General features: G+C 35.8%; 1 protein-coding gene across 6 annotated transcripts in view; it reads left to right on the top strand.

Moving 5' to 3' along the window:
- The window catches only part of ZFAND4 (zinc finger AN1-type containing 4), a 76,778-nt gene that overhangs the window by 42,067 nt on the left and 14,775 nt on the right, over positions 1–19,936 (top strand). For 2 of the 6 annotated variants that reach the window (XM_059899242.1, XM_059899240.1), the window contains 4 exons: positions 1,396–1,471; positions 2,401–2,468; positions 6,971–7,157; positions 14,937–15,084. In XM_059899242.1, coding sequence (XP_059755225.1) covers positions 1,434–1,471; positions 2,401–2,468; positions 6,971–7,157; positions 14,937–15,084 — 441 coding nt within the window. In that variant the 5' untranslated portion in view covers positions 1,396–1,433. Of the gene's footprint in view, positions 1–1,395; positions 1,472–2,400; positions 2,469–6,970; positions 7,158–14,936; positions 15,085–16,592; positions 16,658–19,936 lie in introns of all 6 variants that reach the window. The other 4 variants (XM_059899244.1, XM_059899243.1, XM_059899246.1 and 1 more) reach the window with 3 other exon arrangements.

Here is a 19,936-nt window from a genome sequence, read left to right as displayed (position 1 = left end):
AAAGAAACTGTCTTGTAGACCATAATTTTCAGCATTGAAAATTGCCCATAATATACTTTTTTTTAAAAGATTGAATTATTCTTTAATTAGTGTTCAGACTCTGCAAAAAAGTATGTCAATATGCAGTTATGGACTATAATCACATTCAAACATTAGGGTGGGAGGAATTTTCTAATATATTAATGTTTTATGGGAAATTACATTCTGTGCCCTGTTTGAGGATTATTGACCTTTCCATTTGGAAGAATATGAAAGATGCTATCTGAATCACTAAATAAACTCACATATAAACAATCATTATTCCCTGTGGACATGTTATTCTGGGAACAGACTTTTAGAATACAAAATCTTAGGGGCAAATAAGCTAAATTAAATGTTCCATATATTTTTAAATTTAGATATAATTGACATATTAGTTCTGGGGTACAACATAATGATTTGATATTTGTATATAAAGTTGGCCCTATGTATCCTCTGGTTCTGCATCTGAGGATTTAACCAACTATAGATCGAAATTATTGGGGAAAAAAAATCCAGAGAGTTCCAAAAAGCAAAACTTGAATTTGCATCATGCTGGCAACTATTTACATAGTGTTTACTTTGTATTAAGTATTACAAGTAATCTAGAGATGATTTAAAGTATACAGGAGGATGAGTGTAGGTTATGTGCAAATAAATACTATGTCATTTTGTATAAGGTACTTGAGCATCCGTGGATTTTGGTATTTGCAGGGGACCTGGAACCAATACCCCTCGGATACCAAGGGACTACTGTATTGCAAAATGATCAATGCAGTAAGTCTAGTTAATAGTTAACATCCATGACCATACATAGTTACAAAATTTTGTTTTCTTATGATGAAAACTTTTAAGATCTACTCTTTTAGCAACTTTCAGATATACAACACAATGTTATTAACTATAGTCTCCATGTTGTACATTATATCCCCATGACTTGCTTATTTTATAGCTGGGAGTTTGTACATTTTTAACCCCTTTCACCCATTTTGCTCACCCTCCACTCATAATACACTTTTAATGCTGAATATAACTGAATGAAGGCTGTACTTTGCAGTACTGAGAACTGTCTTCTAGACGTTAGATCTTAAACTCTTCAGGGCTCATTTCAAGGTATCTTTTTAAAAGGCTTCCTAATTTTATACTTTGTTTCAAGGCCAGAGAGTTACTGAAACATACTGTTCTTTTCTAGTGAGTGGATTGGATCATATCTACTTTTAGCCCCACCTTTTACCTACGATTCTGTACAGTTTAAACATCTAGCATTCAATTTAGAATTGTGTTTATTATTATTTCTTTGATAAAATTGATTTGTATCATACTCTTTCCAAGATACTACTGAATTTTTAACCAATTTTTTTATAACCTTCCCCTAAGGTATTCCCATCTGTCAGCAGCACTTAATTTGGAATAACATGGAACTTGAAGATGATTATTGCTTGAATGATTACAAGTGAGTGTAACTGCATATCAGATATCTTATAGGCGCTCAGAATTATGACTCCATATACCAGTGTTTTTCTTCTGAATCCTTGAATCATGTCTCTTCTTCTTCTGAATAGTTTCTATCCCTAGATTTTAGTGTAAATCCTGAACTTTAAGATGTGTTGGCTCAGTACCCATGCTACCTGATCTTTGTCCTCTGATTCTTTGTTTTACCTTTTCATTATTCACGCCAAGCTATTTACCCCTGCCTTTTTAGACTTCCTCTTCTTATCTTGCCTTCTTTGCTCCTTTCTTTGAATATTGACTCATTCCCATCTGGCTACCTTCCTTTTCTTTCCATTTTCACAAGAGTACTGGGTAATAGAGTATTGCTCTTCACCAAGTCTTTCATTTTTCTTAGGCCCTCCAAATGCGATACTAAGTGACACTGTGTGCATCAGTGATTGTGGATACACCATCTGACCTTTTTTTGTCTTTCTCCCTTCTCTCACATAATTCTTCATTCTTTCCTTAAAAAAAAAGGGTCAGAGGCCATGTGGAATAGCTGGGAGCACACTGGGAGTTGGGAGATCTTGTAGATTTGTTATTTTTCTATTGTTTTATTTTATTAAATAGATCTGATATTTCTAGCACTTTGGGTCTTGAACAAGCTTCTTTTCTTCTTAGGGCCTGACATGTGAAATGAAGAGGCTAAACCACAGAGGTCTTTTTCATACTTTTATTCATGTCATATTTAAGGCTTATGAGAACTTCTTCATGTTTTCATTATTTATGCAAGTAAATAAGTTAACATTTTATAGTTATGCACATTGCTATATCTTTTTTTTTATCTTTTAGAGAGTAGGCACTATGATGAACCAGCACATAATTATGTGTATATTTAACACTGATTGTATTTTGATGATTGTGGTTTATTTTTGTGTTAATTATCCACAGCATTTCAGAAGGTTGTACCTTGAAGCTGGTTTTGGCTATGCGTGGTGGACCTATAAATACTAGAAGAGGTAGGCATATGTTAAAATTATGTATATTAAAGCAATTTGACAATAATAATCTTCAAGCCAGGTGATGTTTTTATAGCCTCAGGTTTTATTCAGGTTCTCTTTCTGCTATTAGGTCTTAGAAGAACCTCATTGTTTCTCCCAGCATTGTTCTTTTTTTATTTTATTTCTTAAAAATTTATTCTATTTTTATTGAAGTGTAGTTGATTTACAATGTTGTGTTAGTTTCAGGTTTACAGCAAAGTGATTCAGTTATACATATATATGAATATATATATTTATTTCAGATTCTTTTCCCTTATAGGTTATTACAAAATATTGAGTATAGTTCCCTGTGCTATATAGTAGGTCCTTCAGCATTGTTTTTTTTTTTTTAATGAATGAACTACAGTTTAAATTTTTATTATTTATTAATTAATTAAGTTATTTATGGCTGTGTTGGGTCTTCGTTTCTGTGCGAGGGCTTTCTCTAGTTATGGCAAGCGGGGGCCACTCTTCATCGCGGTGCGCGGGCCTCTCACTATCGCGGCTTCTCTTGTTGCAGAGCACAGGCTCCAGAAGCGCAGGCTCAGTAATTGTGGCTCATGGGCCCAGTTGCTCCGCGGCATGTGGGATCTTCCCAGACCAAGGCTCGAACCCGTGTCCCCTGCATTGGCAGGCAGATTCTCAACCACTGCGCCACCAGGGAAGCCCTCAGCATTGTTTTTTAAAGGCTAAATGAGAGGCAGGAGCTCATATTCCAGAAAATCTCATGATTCCTTATTCAGTCCAAAGAGATTTAAATATAAACCTCACCAGTATAGGGAAGGGCAGTGGGATGGCATAGTACAAATATTACGTTGTTATCATTGTGTTTAGGTTTATTTTACTGGTCTTGTTGCTTTTTTAATCCACTGAGTCTTCAACTCCTGGGGTAATGATTGTTGTAGGAAATTCCAAAGATACCTCTTAGCCTGGTTTGTGATGCATTTGGGTTTTATAGACATTATCATAGTCCTGTTGAAGCCTTTTTTCAGAATGTGGGTGGTCTCTGAGAGAGACATTCAGCAAACACATTTTCAACATCTACTAGATGTTCAGTGCAGTATTTCATGGGAGAAGAAGTTCCTGCTTCATCACAGTGCCCACAATAAACATGTGAAGAACTGATGTTACTTCAAGCAGCTGTAAGTGCTATGGAGGGAATACGGTAGCATGACAGTGTCTGTGGAAGTAGGGTAGTAGGAGGACAGTTTTGGAAGAACCCTTGGAGATGATGATGTGAGCAGAGACTTGATTAACCAGAAAGTTCTAAACATGGGAAGAACTGGGAGTGTTCACGTTTGTCCCTGATTCAGGTATATCAGATGGATCCCCACAAAGTAGAGGCATGCTTAGATTTCTCAGAGTAGTCCTGCTCTGTGGGCCTCATTTGGGGGAAGGCCTTTGTATTTGTTTGATCCTTCACTAACCAGAAAATTGAATGTTGAGTACTGATTCCACTCATGGCTTATACTTCTTCCACAAGTCAGATTTCATCTCCATGCTTCATAATTTTGATTAGAAAATAGGGTTATCACCATCTATTTCCTAGCTATTTCAAGAGGATTTTGTGAGATATGTTACTTTGGCTGTTGAACTGTTTTGGATAAGTTAGAAGAAAACAAAGATAATAATGTTAGAGCTGATTAACTAGATTCATAATATCAGGGACTTTCTATTAGTTGGACCTATGAAATTGTCCCACGTAACATTAAATGATGTTTATAGTAGCCATTCTGAGGGTAGTAGAAGAACCCTAATGTGTTTACTGAGCCGTTATAAGATGCAAATTTAATGACATGTGAATTCCATTGTATTATATTTTTCAAAGTTTGTTATTTGTGTATAGTATTGTCTTTAAACAGAATGTTTTATCAGGCAACTACTTTTCTTACTAGGACTAAAAAATATGTTTATGAGGATAAGTACCACAGATTCTGAGTTAAAAATACATGTATTTTTTTAACTTAAAACAAAATGAAAGTGGTAGGCATCATTACCCTTTGGTAGTTGAAGCTTTGTAATACTTTTTTCCCTACAACTTCCTGTGCCTTGTTTGTAAATTGAAGAATCAGTACCTAGAACTTGTCTTTTTTTATATTTTAGACTAAGTTCTTAATAATTTTGCCTTTATTGTATCAACTTTTAAAATGAAGGTGTAGCTGTTGTCTACCTTACATCACTGAAAACTTTGTGAAAAAGAAAAACTGTACCCAGATCTAGAAATTCTCCATAATGTATTTCAGAAACCTTATTTTTTAGCTATTGGGTTGGCCAAGAAGTCCGTTTCACAGAAAAATCCGAACGAGCTTTTTGGCCAACCCAGTATTTAGTCTTACTTGAAAATTATGGTTTAGAAAATATCTTTATTGTGTGAACTCCAGTGATATTTAGCTTTTAAAATTGTTTTTGAATTAACCATTATCAAAACAACATGGAAAATACTTTCCTGGGAATTCCCTGGTGGTCCAGTGGTTAGGACTCTGCACTTTGACTGCAGCAGGCACAAGTTCCATCCCTGGCCAGGGAACTAAGATCCCGCAAGCTGTGTGGCGTGGCCAAAAAGAAAAAAAAAAAAGCTTTCCTTTCTAAAATTAAATTTTATCCTAAACTATATAGATAATGTTTTACACCTGATGAAATCTAAATGATTTTTCTATTATGAAAAGGGGTGTGCATACATACACATAGGTGCATACACATATTCAATGCCAGTGCCTCCCTAAGTAAGGCACACTCTCTTGGTTTAAACAAGACTTTCATGAGGTTTTAGTAATGGTGGTAGCATAGTTTTTGTTTCTTATTAATGTAATGTGGAAAATATAGCATAAACTTAAAATGGCAAGAACCTGTTTTAAAAATGTCCTTTAATATTTACACATCTTGTACCTACGAAAGAGTCTATCAAAACATCCAACTATTTTTGTAAAACAAGGTAAATCATATTATGTTTCTGAAGTTTTTGTGTTTTAGTAGTGTGGAATTGAATATAGGATATGGGAACATCTTCAATGTTTTTTTTTTTTTTTTTTTTTTTAAAGCACTTTTTTTATTTTTTTTTATAGCTACTTTATTTATTTATTTATTTATTTTATTTTTGGCTGTGTTGGGTCTTCGGTTCATGCGAGGGCTTTCTCTAGTTGAGGCAAGTGGGGGCCACTCTTCACCGCGGTGCGGGGACCGCTCTTCATCGCGGTGCGCGGGCCTTTCACTATCGCGGCCCCTCCCGTCGCGGGGCACAGGCTCCAGACGCGCAGGCTCAGTAGTTGTGGCTCACGGGCCCAGCTGCTCCGTGGCATGTGGGATCTTCCCAGACCAGGGCTCGAACCCGTGTCCCCTGCATTAGCAGGCAGATTCTCAACCACTGCGCCACCAGGGAAGCCCCCATCTTCAATGTTTTTACCTCATTACTTTCAGAGTTTAATATTTATTATTGCTGTAACTTTGACAGGTTCAGATAACAGTTCAGCACTGTTATTCTGTTAATAAATAAGCTACTTGAATGAAAGTTATAGAGTTTGAGAAATTGTTGCCTCTTTTAAGAAAGAACAAATGTTTCTGCAGCTTGACATGAAAACGTCTTTGGGAGCGAACTTTTTTTCCCTCAGCCATTGCTTAGACTCCCTGATCTGAGGTTCAGGGGCGTTTAGAACATTCAGGCTGTGAGCTAGCAGTCTCTTGAGGCTTGTCCCCACCACAGGAGCGGAATCTGTCTGTGGCTGCTGTGGATGAGAGTGGGTTGAAGTGATGGCTGCGCAGTGTCATTCAACCCTGACCACAGCGCCGGGCCGCTAGAGCCACGTGCTCTGACTAGACACATAGATACATACCAGGACAGGTGGGGTCCTGGGAGGATGCTTTCAAGAAACAACATGCTGATCATTACACACATAGCAGTTTTAGCACACTAAGGGACCCCCCTTGTGTTCTGGGTTACCGTGTACTTTTAATTGCCTATCTTCACGTCACGAAACAATTCTAAGAAGAATCAGCCTTTATATAAAACCAGAAAGAAAAAAAGGGATTCACTTCTAATTTCTAACATATGTTCCCCAATTGTGTGTGTGTTTGTTTTTTTAATCTAAAGTAAGTGGAATTTACATTGCTTTTTAATTATTGATTGTTGGAACCAATATTGGAAAATATAGGGAGTGGAAGGTGTAAAGTGAAAATAGTTATAGATCACTGTGTCATACAATCAACAAATATACTCTCCAGTGACACAGGAAAAACCTCATGTATTTGGTTAAACCCTGTCTTTGTACATAACAACATAATCATTTCATTTCTTTCATATTAATACAACATAGAAAATGCTGTATTAACTATAAAAAGACCAGAAACTTATTTGAAGAATGTAATATATATGTATTGTATGCATAGGATTGTTGTTCAAATTCAGCACCTTATATCCTGACAGTGTACCAAGATGCATTAAACTTGATATAAATTGAAAGCTCGTTTATCAATTTTTCCATTTGTAGTTCCTATGGAAGATCCACTTAGGGAGATGGCTGAGTACATGGATTCCAGTCGAGATGAGGTCTGGGAGAAGACCTCCTGCAACAAACAAGTTACATTTCTGGTATACCGAGAAGGAGATCAATTGAATTTCTTTCGTGTAGTAGACAGGGGAGATGGCACTTTAACACCATTATCTGAATCTTTAAGGTAAACAGGTTTTCATTTGCATGTCTCGCTTAGAAAAGGAGAACACTGTATGATACACCCATAAACCTTATGTTTACCTTGTGTTGTCAAAATAATCTTATTATATTCACAAGACTAACTAAATTTTATTCATTCTCCCCTTTTCCCCCACCCCACCTCAATTATATAATTCTGAAATTGTCCTTCGTATGATTGATATGAGTAATTTCTAAAACTGAAATTTCTTTATGGAGTAGGATTTTTCGTAAAAAAATATTTATTTCTGTCACTTTATGAAAGTCTAAAATGCCTACTAGATTATAGAGTCTTGTTATGATAGTGTGTTATTATACAACCGTGGCATAATAGAAAGGGTTAAGCCTAAAGTTGCTGTTTTTTTCCAAAGTTTAACTCTGCTGCTTAAAGATGGATAAATCTCTTTACTTCTCTAGTCTTGTTTTCCTACTGTATAAAAGGAGGAGGGGAAATTCCCTGGCGGTCCAGTGGTTAGGACTCCACACTCTCACTGCCAAGGGCCTGGATTCAGTCCCTGGTCGAGGAACTAAGATCCCCCAAGCTGCACAGCGAGGCCCCCCACAAATAAATAAATAAATAAATAAAAAATAACAAAACATATAATCCTTAAAAGAAAAGAGGAAGAGGAGTTGTTATATTCTAAAATCAGAAGGAAACAACTTAAAGGTACTTAGCTAGGCAATAGAACACTTAGTAAATTGGACAAGGTAACCTTCAAGTTTCTGTGCACTCTGCCTTACTATGATTCTTTACCTCCTTTCACTTTAACACATTTACTAAAAATTTACTGAACTTTTATAGTCAGTCTTTACACTAGGCACTAGGTTATAAAGATTATATTCCCTCCCTTCATGGAGCATGCAATCTGCTATAAATAGTATCTATAATATAATTTTGGCAGTTGTTATAAAAAGACATCAACGTCTCTGGAAAAGCAGATAAGAAGGCCTTCATTTTGCCTGAAAGGCAGGGAGTTAGGGACAACCTCTGAGAAAAAGTGACCTTAAAAGAGGAGTAGGACAGGCAGACAAAGGAAGGAAAGGTATTACGGGTAACTAAATTTAATTCCACAGCATAAAAACCTAGTTGCAATACCGTTCATACAAAAAGTAACTTGTAGTCTGGAAATCAGTTTCTATGTGTTGGGAGTCTCGGCACGGTTTAGCCAGGTGCTCTGCTCAGGTTCCCAGAAAGCTGCAGTCAAGGTGTTGGCAAAGTTGTACTCTTACCTGGAGGCTTGACTGGGGAAGAGAATCTACTTCTAAGCTTATTCACTTTGCTGGCATAATTCATTTCCTGACAGTCATATGACTGAGGGCCCTGGTTCTTTTACTGGCTATTGGGTAGAAGCTTCCCTCAGTTCTCTTTTGATTAACTCAAAATCAACTGATTTGGGGCCTAAGTTACATCTGAAAATCCCTTTACTTTTGCCATATTCTGTTGGATAGAAGCAAGTCATAGGTCATGCCCAAACTCAAGGCTAGGAGAGTATACAGGGAGTGAGCACCAGGAATTGGGAATCCTGGGGATTCCTTTAGGATTCTGCCTCACCTCAGAGTGTTATGTGGAAGAGAGATTATACTCATTCTTTGGGGCCAGAGAGCAGATGTGACAAATGGGCATTGACTGTTGACTCTACGTGTCAGGCTCTGGTTAACATTGCTAACATGCCTTAAACATAATGGGTTAAAAGTAGAGAAGAGGGACCAGTGAGGGCTGCAGCTTTAATCCAGGGTCTCTCACTTAGACCATGAGTAGAATTTCTTTATACCAGTCTCTCCATGTGCTAGCTAGCTGTTGTTTTGGTTTTCTTCCTTCGGAAGTCCTCTTTTGGCTCTCCTTTCCTCAAGGAGAAAATCTAAGCTCCGTAGCTTAGCATGGAAGGCCCTTCAAAACCTGTTATCATCATTTTTACAGGTCTTTTTAATTATGCCATGTTTTTGTACATCTTTTTTCCTTTGCTTAAAACATCACTTACTCCTTTTACCCCAGTTTTTCCCCAGTCAACTTCTATTTGTGTTTAAGACATAATCCAAATGTTGTTATGGATTTCAGTTAAAATTGTATTATTATTGTTCCTCTTAAGATATTTTTTATTTTTCTTTTCCTCTCTATTCACTTACCAGAATTGGAGAAGGGATAGGGTGGATGAGGAAGCAGAGCAGAAAACCTTTTCTGGTCATACCTTATCTTGCCTATTCTAGGAGAGGCTTTCTTACTCCACAATAGAGCACAGCAAACTTTTTCTGTAAAGGGCTAGATAGTAACTATTTTAGGGTTTCCAGGCCAAGAGATAAAACTAAGGATACCATGTAAGTACTTACATAACAAGAGAAAACAAATTTTCACAAAAGTTTTACAGACAAAATTCAAAATATAAGAATAGTGTGTGTGTGTGTGTGTGTGTGTGTGTGCGTGTGTGTGTAATTCAGGTCTACTGACGAGAAGAATAGAATTCTTTTGTGTGGAAGTAATAGTTTAGTTAAGGGGTTGAAAGCTAGTGTTGCCTATCAAATTTGCAGAATCAGTTGTAAAAGTTCATTTGTTAATATTGATCTGGAATGAGATTTTATGCACTTTATCTTTGAAAATTTCATTTCACACAGATAGGTACTTGCCAAATAATGATAGCAGTCCATGAGCATATGATTTTAATTGAGCATATTCATCACTTGGAAGGCATTTATAGAATTCTGTTAGTCTTCCCTTGCTGTTTGCCTTTAGCATTTCATTATGTTGCAGATCAGTCACTTCCAATTGAACATAGGTGGAGCTTCTCAATTGCACATTTAAATAGATTTTGAAATACACAGATTTCCTTTAACTTGCAGTGAGATATGAAAATGCTGCTGGGAGTGTAATTTCAGTTTGGAAAGTATGTCTGCTGCAAATTTGTGTGGGAATGGAGATCTCTCTTTGTTTTTAACTTTTGAAAGCATGATATTACATGTGATTCCAAGTAATGCTAGTTGTCAGTTTGACATTACTGCAGTGTAAGTTTCTCATGTAAGTACTGTTTTGCCTTGTAATTTTAGGTGGAATTCACTAAGGAACATTATCAAGTACACAGCAAAAACTAATTTCCAAAGGCATTCTGCATTGGATATTAGCGGTTGGGAGTGGTTCTTCTCATTCAGAAAAATTCAGTGTCAGCCCTGAGCTGAAAAAAATCACAATAAAGCTGCTACTGCCAAGCCATTGAACTAATGGTTAAGTCCATGAGACAAATGAAGTCTACCATTGACACTGTTAGTTCCGTAATACATGAAAGATTGAAATATTTACTGCAGGATTACCTGCTGATGAATAACACAATGAGTAACCATAGGTTTTAAACACCTTACATTTCATTAGCTTTGTAAATTTGTCCAAAAAAGCTTTTTTTTCTGTTCCACACATATTTTTGCTCCATCACTTGTAGATTTTACTTCAAGTTGTACCGTTAGTGTTTTAGCAACTTCTTTGAAAATATTCTTAAATGTAGTTGTTTCATGCAGACAATACATGGGGGCTAGTTCTTCAGTCACTTCAAATTTGGTTTTGATACCCTGAATAAGCAAAAACAACTGAATAGTATCTAGCTTATCTTGACTCATCAAAAGCCAAGGAAAATGACTCCAAATCATTTGCCTGATTTTTTAATTAACTATTGATGTTGCTTCCAGTGTTTTCAACTCTTCTAGAAATTGTTCTTGCCAAAGATGTAGTCTTTAAACAAGTTTATTTTCTTTGGATACATTTTTTCAACTGCTGTGATCAAATATGGCTTAATTAATTCACAATTGGTAAACATTTCCTTGTTTGGCTAGTAAATAAGCCACTCGGAAACTTCTTTTGGTTGCACTCTTATTTTCATTTATTTTTGTGAAGAAATTATACTGTGATGAGATATTCCATTTTAAATTTTCTGCTTTTTCTGACCATTGCTTTCCTGCAAGTTGGGAATGTTGTGATGAGTCCTTAGTCTGATAATGTCCAAATATGTTGTTTTTCTTTAGCATAGCTATAGTGTCATTGTATAATAAACACCATATTTTGCTATTTAGTTGATAGCAAAATGATCCACTCTCTACTGTGTCTTAAAACTGCAGCATTTGAAGTCCACTCTTCTCTTCATTTTGACATGTTGGGTACGTACTGGTAATAAAATGTCATTGTACAGTGACACACATGGCAGTCAAAGTGTTGTTGATTATGACTCTGCCACTGTGATTTATAGTGTGCTAAACCACAGTACAAAGCAATGAGAGAGCCACATACAATTTCTTCTGCATCTATTCAACTCTGCCATTGTAGCGTAAGAGCAGTATGCAGTGCATGCAATATGTGATCAAGTGAGTGTGGCTGTGTTCCAGCAAAACTTTATTGGACACAAATGTGAATTTCACATAATTTTCACATTATGAAATATTATTATTTTGATTTTTTCGACTATCTAAAAGTGTAAAAACCATTCTTAGCTTGTGGGCCAATCAGAAATAAGTGGTGGGGGCTTCCCTGGTGGTACAGTGGTTAAGAACCCGCCTGCCAATGCAGGGGACACGGGTTCGAGCCCTGGTCCAGGAAGGTGCCACATGCTGTGGAGCAACTAAGCCCGTGCGCCACAACTACTGAGACTGCGCTCTAGAGCCCGCGAGCCACAACTACTGAGCCCGCGAGCCACAACTACTGAAGCGCGCACGCCCAGAGCCCGTGCTCCACAACAAGAGAAGCCACCGCAATGAGAAGCCCGCGCACCACAATGGAGAGTAGCCCCCGCTCGCTGCAACTAGAGAAAGCCTGTGCGCAGCAACAAAGACCCTACGCAGCCAAAAATAAATAAATAAAATAAATAAATTTATTAAGAAAAAAAAAAGTGGTGGACTGAATTTGACCTTGTTCATAGTTTGCTGACTCTTGCTCTAAGAAGAAACAGAATTATTTGATTCATTCTGATACAAAATCTTGTACCAGTCATCATTTTTAGTCTCAAATCTTTTTAGTTAATTGTGCTACCTTACTGCTTTTTTAAGTGGGAAGAAATAAAAGGAGGCATTGCAACACTTAATTAAATGGTAACTTATCTGTGAAAGTCACATAAGGAGTTGGCTTCAGGGTGAATAATATTCTTGTTGGAATAAATATTACATTTGCCCATCTCTTATTCTTTAATCCTATTATTAGGTTAAAAGATTTAGAAAAAGTTAAATATAGCATTCAAGAAAATATTTAGAATGTTTAAAAATAAAGAAATATTCTTGGATTAAGTTTATAAATTACTGTGTTATCCTGGTCTAGTTACATTTTTCCATTTAGAAAAAAATTGGAATTGGCTTCTAACTGATCTATGCTTTGTGAGAGGAAACACAATAATGTGGTATTTTGAAAAAATTAGGTGAATTTTTTTAACATATATATATTTTTAATGTTTATTTATTTATTTATTTGGTTGCACTGAGTCTTAGTTGCGGCATGTGAACTCTTAGTTGCGGCATGCGAACTCTTAGTTGTGGCATGCATGTGGGATTTAGTCCCCTGACCAGGGATTGAACCTGGGCCCCCTGCATTGGGAGCGCAGAGTCTTAACCACTGTGCCACCAGGGAAGTCCCTAAATTAGGTGAATTAAAAAAATTTTTTTATCCTCTAAAATGCAGCCCATGAAATATTTATCATGATTGTACTTTTTAACGTACAAATACACACACACACACACACACACACACACACACACACACACTGGTCTCTGTGGGAAAATAGTAAAGGACCAGTTTTTTATGACAGGAAGGTTGAGTCAGAAACCTCTTTTAGTATTTAATATGGATAAATTTAAAATGCTACAGGACATAACAGAGAAGTAGTTGAAGTTAAAGTATTATAAGGTGACCAAGAATAGAATATACTTGAGTCATTCCTTCCAACTCCAAGGGTGAACTGGCAAAAATCTTCACCTCAACCTTCCTTTTCAGGTATAGTTAAGTTCAAGATGAGAGCCTTCACATACTATAAATTCTGTTACTTAATTTGGACACATAAGTATGACGCAGTAAGGTCTATTGTTTGGTGCCTGGGGAAGCAATAGGAAGTAGTATCAAGAATAGACTTTGGAACCAGACAGAGGATTTGAATCTTAGGTGCACCATTTACTGGGTCTCTGGTCTTGAACAAAATCATTTAACCTCTCTCAGCTGCAGGTTCCTCATTTATAAAATGGGATGTAATATCATCTTATGTAGTTTTCGTGAGGATTAGAAATAATAATGCGGAAAGTGCCTGGCAGAGTAGGCATTCAGTAAATGGTAGCAGTGTCAATTTAGTGTTGTGTCCATTGTGTCAGTTTTCATATTATACTAGGCATCTATAATAGATCGAAATGATAGTCACGAGTCAAACACTAGGGACTGAATTGGCTATGGAGACCAATTTCTGCCCTTCTTCCTCCTGATACCTGTGGCTGCTGTGCAATGTAATTAACCCATGATTTCAGAATGTCACCAGTTTCACCATGTAAAGTTTAGGAATGGGGCTATCCACTCTCTGCTTTACCTTTGTGTGGTGGTAGTATGTCCTTCAGTAGTGTTATGGAATATGCCCTATTAAGGTTATCTTAAATTGTTTCCATTTCTTACAACCATATAGAACAGGAAGTCTTATTCTCATACTTCTTTAGCATAGATACAGTAAATTGGGCACGGTGACTAGTGCACATGCTTCTTATGCTCAATTTAAAATTTCAGTCATTCTTCAAATATGCTGACCTTGTGTACCATTTTAATTTTCCCATTACTGAAAAAGCTGAATGAAATTTTAATTATGTTTGCGTTCAGTTCAGCAAACGTTTGTTAAATGTGTGCCAAGCATTGTGCCAGGTGCTAAGACTAGGAAGATGAGCAAAGCCTAATATATATTTTTTTAAATTTATTTTTGGCTGCGTTAGGTCTTCATTGCTGCCTGCGGGCTTTCTCTAGTTGTGGTGAGCAGGGGCTACTCTTCACTGCGGTGCGCAGGCTTCTCATTGCGGTGGCTTCTCTTGTGGAGCACGGGCTCTAGGCGCACGGGCTTCAGTAGTTGTGGCACGCAGGCTCAGTAGTTGTGGCGCACAGGCTTAGCTGCCCCGCAGCATGTGGGATCTTCCCAGATCAGGGATCGAACCTGTGTCCCCTGCATTGGCAGGCGGATTCTTAACCACTGAGCCATCAGAGAAGTCCCAAGCCTAATATTAATATCTGCTTTCAACTTGCTTACATATGGGGGAATAAGGGGGAAAGATAGACATATAAGAATAAACATGAGGATAGTGTGATAGTGCCATTATATTATGGCATTATATTGTGGCATTCTGTAGTCAAAGAGAAAGGGCTCCAGATAATAAATATGTTAAGTTATGAATAAATGTTATTGTGATTGATCAGTAATTGGAAAGTTTTATATGTTTAATAATTTGTGTCATGACTTGACCAAGGTGTCTTTTTTCATTTTAAAATCTGTGCTATTCTGTCTGGTTACATTTCCAAACATAAAAGATCTTCACTTATGGTATACTGACTTCAGAAAAGCTCAGCTGTACTAGATTTTCAGTAATTCTAGATCATGATATTTATCCCCATTTACTTTTTTTCTCATAAGAAATATATTTTTGAAATACATTTGCCTTGAATTTACATTGACAAGATGGATTTATCGTTTTATCATTAGCAACATCTATAGTTTGTATTGCATTTAAAATATTTTTAGTCATTGGGCAGGTATAAGATGCATTTCATTAGTAATTATTATTTTCTTTGCAGTGGTGGTTCTGTGTATAATTTGCATACTGATGAAGATGAGGAAATTGAGCCTTCTCCTTCTGGGCAACAGATAATTGAAAATTCAATAACTATGAATAAGATGAAACTGCTGAAGGCTAAGATGGAGAACATGAATCTCAGCAAAAAGGTGAAGCTTGGCCAGGTCTTTCTCTAGTATATCCTTGCAGGGCTCACAGCATTGAGTCTGTTGGTAATTGTGGGAAAAAAAAGATTTATAAACTATTATTCATTTCAAGTTTCTGGCCTCAGTTATTTATTGAGATATTAAATGTGGTGAATTGATTTTTTTAGGCCAGCAATGTATTTAATGTGATAATACTGCACTCAAAATAATTCATGATTTTAAAAAATTTCATAGAGCTAAGAAGGATAATAAAAGATAGCCTAACCTTAATTTTGCAATAGTTACTTTTTAAAATGCTGTTAATATTTACTTATTATGGATATCTCCACTACCTGGATGTTGATAAGGAATGTTTAGCTTTACTAGATACTGTCAGTTTTCCAAAGTAATTGAATGAATTCTGTCCAATAGTGAATGAGAGTTGCAATTTTCATGCATTCTTACCAGTATTTGTTATGGTCCTTTTTTATTTTTGTCGTTCTGGTTGGTGTGTAGTGGCATTACATTATGTTTTGGGTTTTTTTAAATAAATAAATAAATAAATTTATTTATTTTTGGCTGCGTTGGGTCTTCGTTGTTGCACGCGGGCTTTCTCTAGTTGAGGCGAGCAGAGGCTACTCGTCGTTGAGGCGTGCGGGCTTTTCGTTGCGTGGCTTCTCTTGTGGAGCTCAGGCTCTAGGTGTGCGGGCTTCAGTAGTTGTGGTACGTGGGCTCAGTAGTTGTGGCTCGTGGGCTCTAGAGCACAGGCTCAGTAGTTGTGGCACACGGGCTTAGTTGCTCTGCGGCATGTGGGATCTTCCTGGACCAGGGCTCCAACCCATGTCCCCTGCGTTGGCAGGGGGATTCTTAACCACTGCGCCACCAGGGAAGCCCTACATTATGGTTTTAATTTGCATTTCTCTGATCAATGAAGTTGAGCACCTTTCATGTATTTATTGGGTATTTGGATATCCTTTTTTATAAAATGCCTGTTCAGATCTTTGGCCCATTTTTAAAATTGGGTTGTATGTGTTTTGCTTATTGATTTTTTTGGAGATCTTTAATATTCTGGATATAAGTTTTTTGTCATATATATGTATCACCACTCTATTATTTTGCTTTTCACTCCATTAATAACTTTTTCTTTATTGAAATGTAATATGTACATAAAATAAAATTCACAAGTCTTTAATAGAACTTGATGAATTTTTACATTTCTATACAGTCATGTAGGTATAACTCAAATTAAAATAGGTGTAACTCAAAATTAAAATTTCTCTCCAGATTTCCTTGTAACCTTTCCCATCAATACCTGCCTTTTCCTACTCCCAGAAATAACTACTATTCTTACATGTGTCACCATGAATTAGTCTTTACTGTTCTTGAACTCTGTATAAATTATATATAATACACCTTTTTTTGGTCTGGTTTCTTTTGCTCAGCATAATACTCTTGCAGTTCATCCATGTTGTTGCATGTATCATTTCATTCTCTTTTACTACTGTGTACTAATCCATTGTATGACTATACAGGCATACCTCGGAGATATTGCAGATTCGGTTCCAGACCACCCCAGTAAAGCGAATATCGCAATAAAGTGAGTCACACGAATTGTTTTGGTTTCCCAGTGCATATAAAATTTATGTTTACACTATACTGTAGTCCGTTAAGTGTGCAATAGCATTATGTCTAAAAAACAATGTACATACCTTAATTAAAAATACTTTATTGCTAAAAAATGTTAACCATAATATGAGCCTTCCGTGAGTTGTAGTAGTAACATCAAAGATCACTGATCACGGATCACCATAGCAAATATAATAATAATGAAAAAGGCTGAAGTATTGCAAGAATTACCAAAATGTGACCCAGAGACCCAAAGTGAGCAAATGCTGTTGGAAAAATGGCATCAATATAGACTTGCTCAACACAGGGTTGCAACAAACTTTCAATTTGTAAAAAACGCGGTTATCTGCAAAGTGCAATAAAATGAGGTATGCCTGTACTTCGTTTCTTCCTTCTTCTTTTGACATTTAGGTTGTTTCTAGTTTTTGGCTTTCATCAACAAAGCTGCTCTGAACATTCTTATACATGACTTTGGTGGACCCATGCACTCTTTTCTTTGGGGCATATAGCTAGGAATAGACTTGTAGAGCCATAGGGTAGGTATCTGTGTAGCTTTAGTTGTTTTGCTAAACAGTTTTGTGAAGTGTCTGAACCAGTTTACACTCCCATCAGAAACAGGAGAGTTCCCGTTTGTGTCACATCCTCACCAACACTTGACATTGTGAGTCTTTTTTATTTTATCCATTCTGGTGGATGTGTAGTGGTTTTAATTTACATTTCTCTGATGGAGAATAATGTTAAGCTTTTCATATGCTTATTCGCCATTAAGATATTGACTTTTGTACCAACAGTCTTTATATCATGTGAATCATACTGTTTAAATACATCCTTTTTTTTTTTAAGATACTGACTTCTGTCAAGTGCTTGTTCAAATATTTTGCTCATTTTTTAAATTGGGTTGTCTGCCTTTTGCTTACTGATTTGAAGGAATTTTTATATACTATGGATACAAGTTCTTGGACAGATACATGATTTATAGATATTCTAACAGCTGCTATTTCACTTTCATATTTTTTTAATGAATAAATATTCTTTATTTTAATGTATTTTAACTTAACCGTTTTCCTTTTATGATTACTAGTTTTTATAAAATTTAATGAAGTTTTTTCCTACCACAGTGTTTTGAAGACATGCTCCTGTGGTTTTTATCCAAAAGCTGTATGATTTTTCCTTTCTCATTTAGATTTACAATCCATCTGAAAAAAAAAACAACAACCTCACAACTTTAAAAAACATATATAATGTAAAGTAGGATGAAGACAAGTTTTTTCCAGATGGAGTACAGTTGACCTAACTCTATTAAAAATAAAATTCTTTCCCCACAATCTTAAATGTTTATGTACCTAATAACAGAACATCAAAATGCATGAAGCAAAAGCTATAAAGAGAAATAGATAAATTCATAGTTATATTAGATTTCTAATATAACTCGATCAACTGTAAACCTATTTGTCCCTATTGACGTTTAAAGAAAGCTCCACCTAACAGCAGAATACACATTCTTTTTAAGTGCACCCAGAGCATTTACTAAGATAAACTGTATTGTATGCTATCAAACAAGTCCCAATAAATTTTAAAAGATTCAAATCATACAAAAAATGCTCTCTTCATAGTATGAGTGTGTTTCGTGTTTGGTAATTGTAATCATTGTTGCTTTTGTTGTGGTCATCCATTTACAATGCTTGGTGTCAGTTTATTTATCTCTTGTAAAAATAAAATACAGTGTGTGTGTGTGTGTGTGTGTGTGAAAAAAAATGCTCTCTTATTACAATGGATAAAATTAGGAGTCAACAAAGATATCTGGAAAATCTAATATTTTGGAAATAACACACTTCTAAGTAACTGATGGGTCAAAGAAGAAATCCAAAGGGAAATTAAAAAGTATTTTACACTGAATAAAATTATTCTGATAATGTGGTGAATTTATTTTTTTTAAATATGAAATCAGTCTTAGAATGAACCACTCTTGGTTGTGGTGAATTTTCCTTTTTATGTCTTTAGATTAAATTTTGTAATATTTTATTTAGGATTTTTGTTCATCAGAGAAATTGGTCTTTACTTTTCCTTTCTTTTCCAACATACAGCAAGGTTGAAAGAATTTTACAGTGAACACCTGTTTATCCACCACCTAGATTCTATAATTAACATTACAAAATTGTTAATTATAGTAAAATAAATATAACAAAATTTACCATCTTAATTTTCAAGTGTACATACCGTTCAGTAGTGTTAAGTACATTCACACTGTTGAGCAACCAATCTCCAGACTTTTTCATCTTGAAAATGGAAACTCTATACTCATTAAACAACTCCCAATTTCTCTACACCCCCAGCCCCTGGCAACCACAATTCTACTCTCTGTTTTCTACGAATTTGACTTTCTTGAACCTCATATGAGTGAAATCCTACAGTATTTGTCTTTTTGTGACTTACTTCACTTAGCAATGTCCTCAAGGTGCATCCATGTTGTAGCTTATGTCACAATTTCAATACTTTTTAAGGTTGAGTAAATATATATATATAACATTTTACTTAACCATGCATCTGTCAATGGAGACATGTGTTGCTTACACCTTTTAGCTATTGTGAATAATGCTGTTATGAACAAGGGTATGCAAATATCTCTTTGAGACCCCACTTTAAATTCTTTCGTAAATTTACCCAGAATTTTAAGATCATATGGTAATTCTATTTTTAATTTTTGGGGGAACTGCCATACTGTTTTTCATAGCTTCCCATTTCTTCATATCCTCACCAATACATTTTTTTTTTAATAGTAGTCATCCTAATGGACATGAGGTCGTAGTTGTAGTTTTGATTTAGTTGTAGCTGGTCGTAGTTGGTTTGTAGTTGTAGTTTCCTAATAATTAGTGATGTTGAGCATCTTTTCATGTTCTAGTAGGCCATTTGTATATCTTCTTTGGAGAAATATCTATTCAAGTGTTTTGCCCATTTTTGAATCAGGTTATTGTTTTTGTTGTTGAGGTTTAAGAATTCTTTATATATTCTGGATATTAGCCCTTTATGATATATATGATTTGCAAATAATTTCTCTTATTCTGTGTGTTGCCTTTTTACTCTGATGGTCGTATCCTTTGATACACAGAAGCTTTAAATTTTGATGTAGTCCAGTTTATCTGTTTTCTCTTTTGTTGCCCATGCTTTTGATGTCATATCCAAGAAACCATTGCCAAATCCAATGTCATGAAGCTTTTCCTCCTGTTTTCTTGTAAGAATTTTATAGTTTTAG

Source organism: Balaenoptera ricei, chromosome 16 (assembly GCF_028023285.1).
Source record: "Balaenoptera ricei isolate mBalRic1 chromosome 16, mBalRic1.hap2, whole genome shotgun sequence".
Classification (NCBI taxonomy): Eukaryota; Metazoa; Chordata; class Mammalia; order Artiodactyla; family Balaenopteridae; genus Balaenoptera; species Balaenoptera ricei.
The sequence above is the reverse complement of the archived record's forward strand: the minus strand, read 5'-3'. Positions and strand labels throughout refer to the sequence as shown.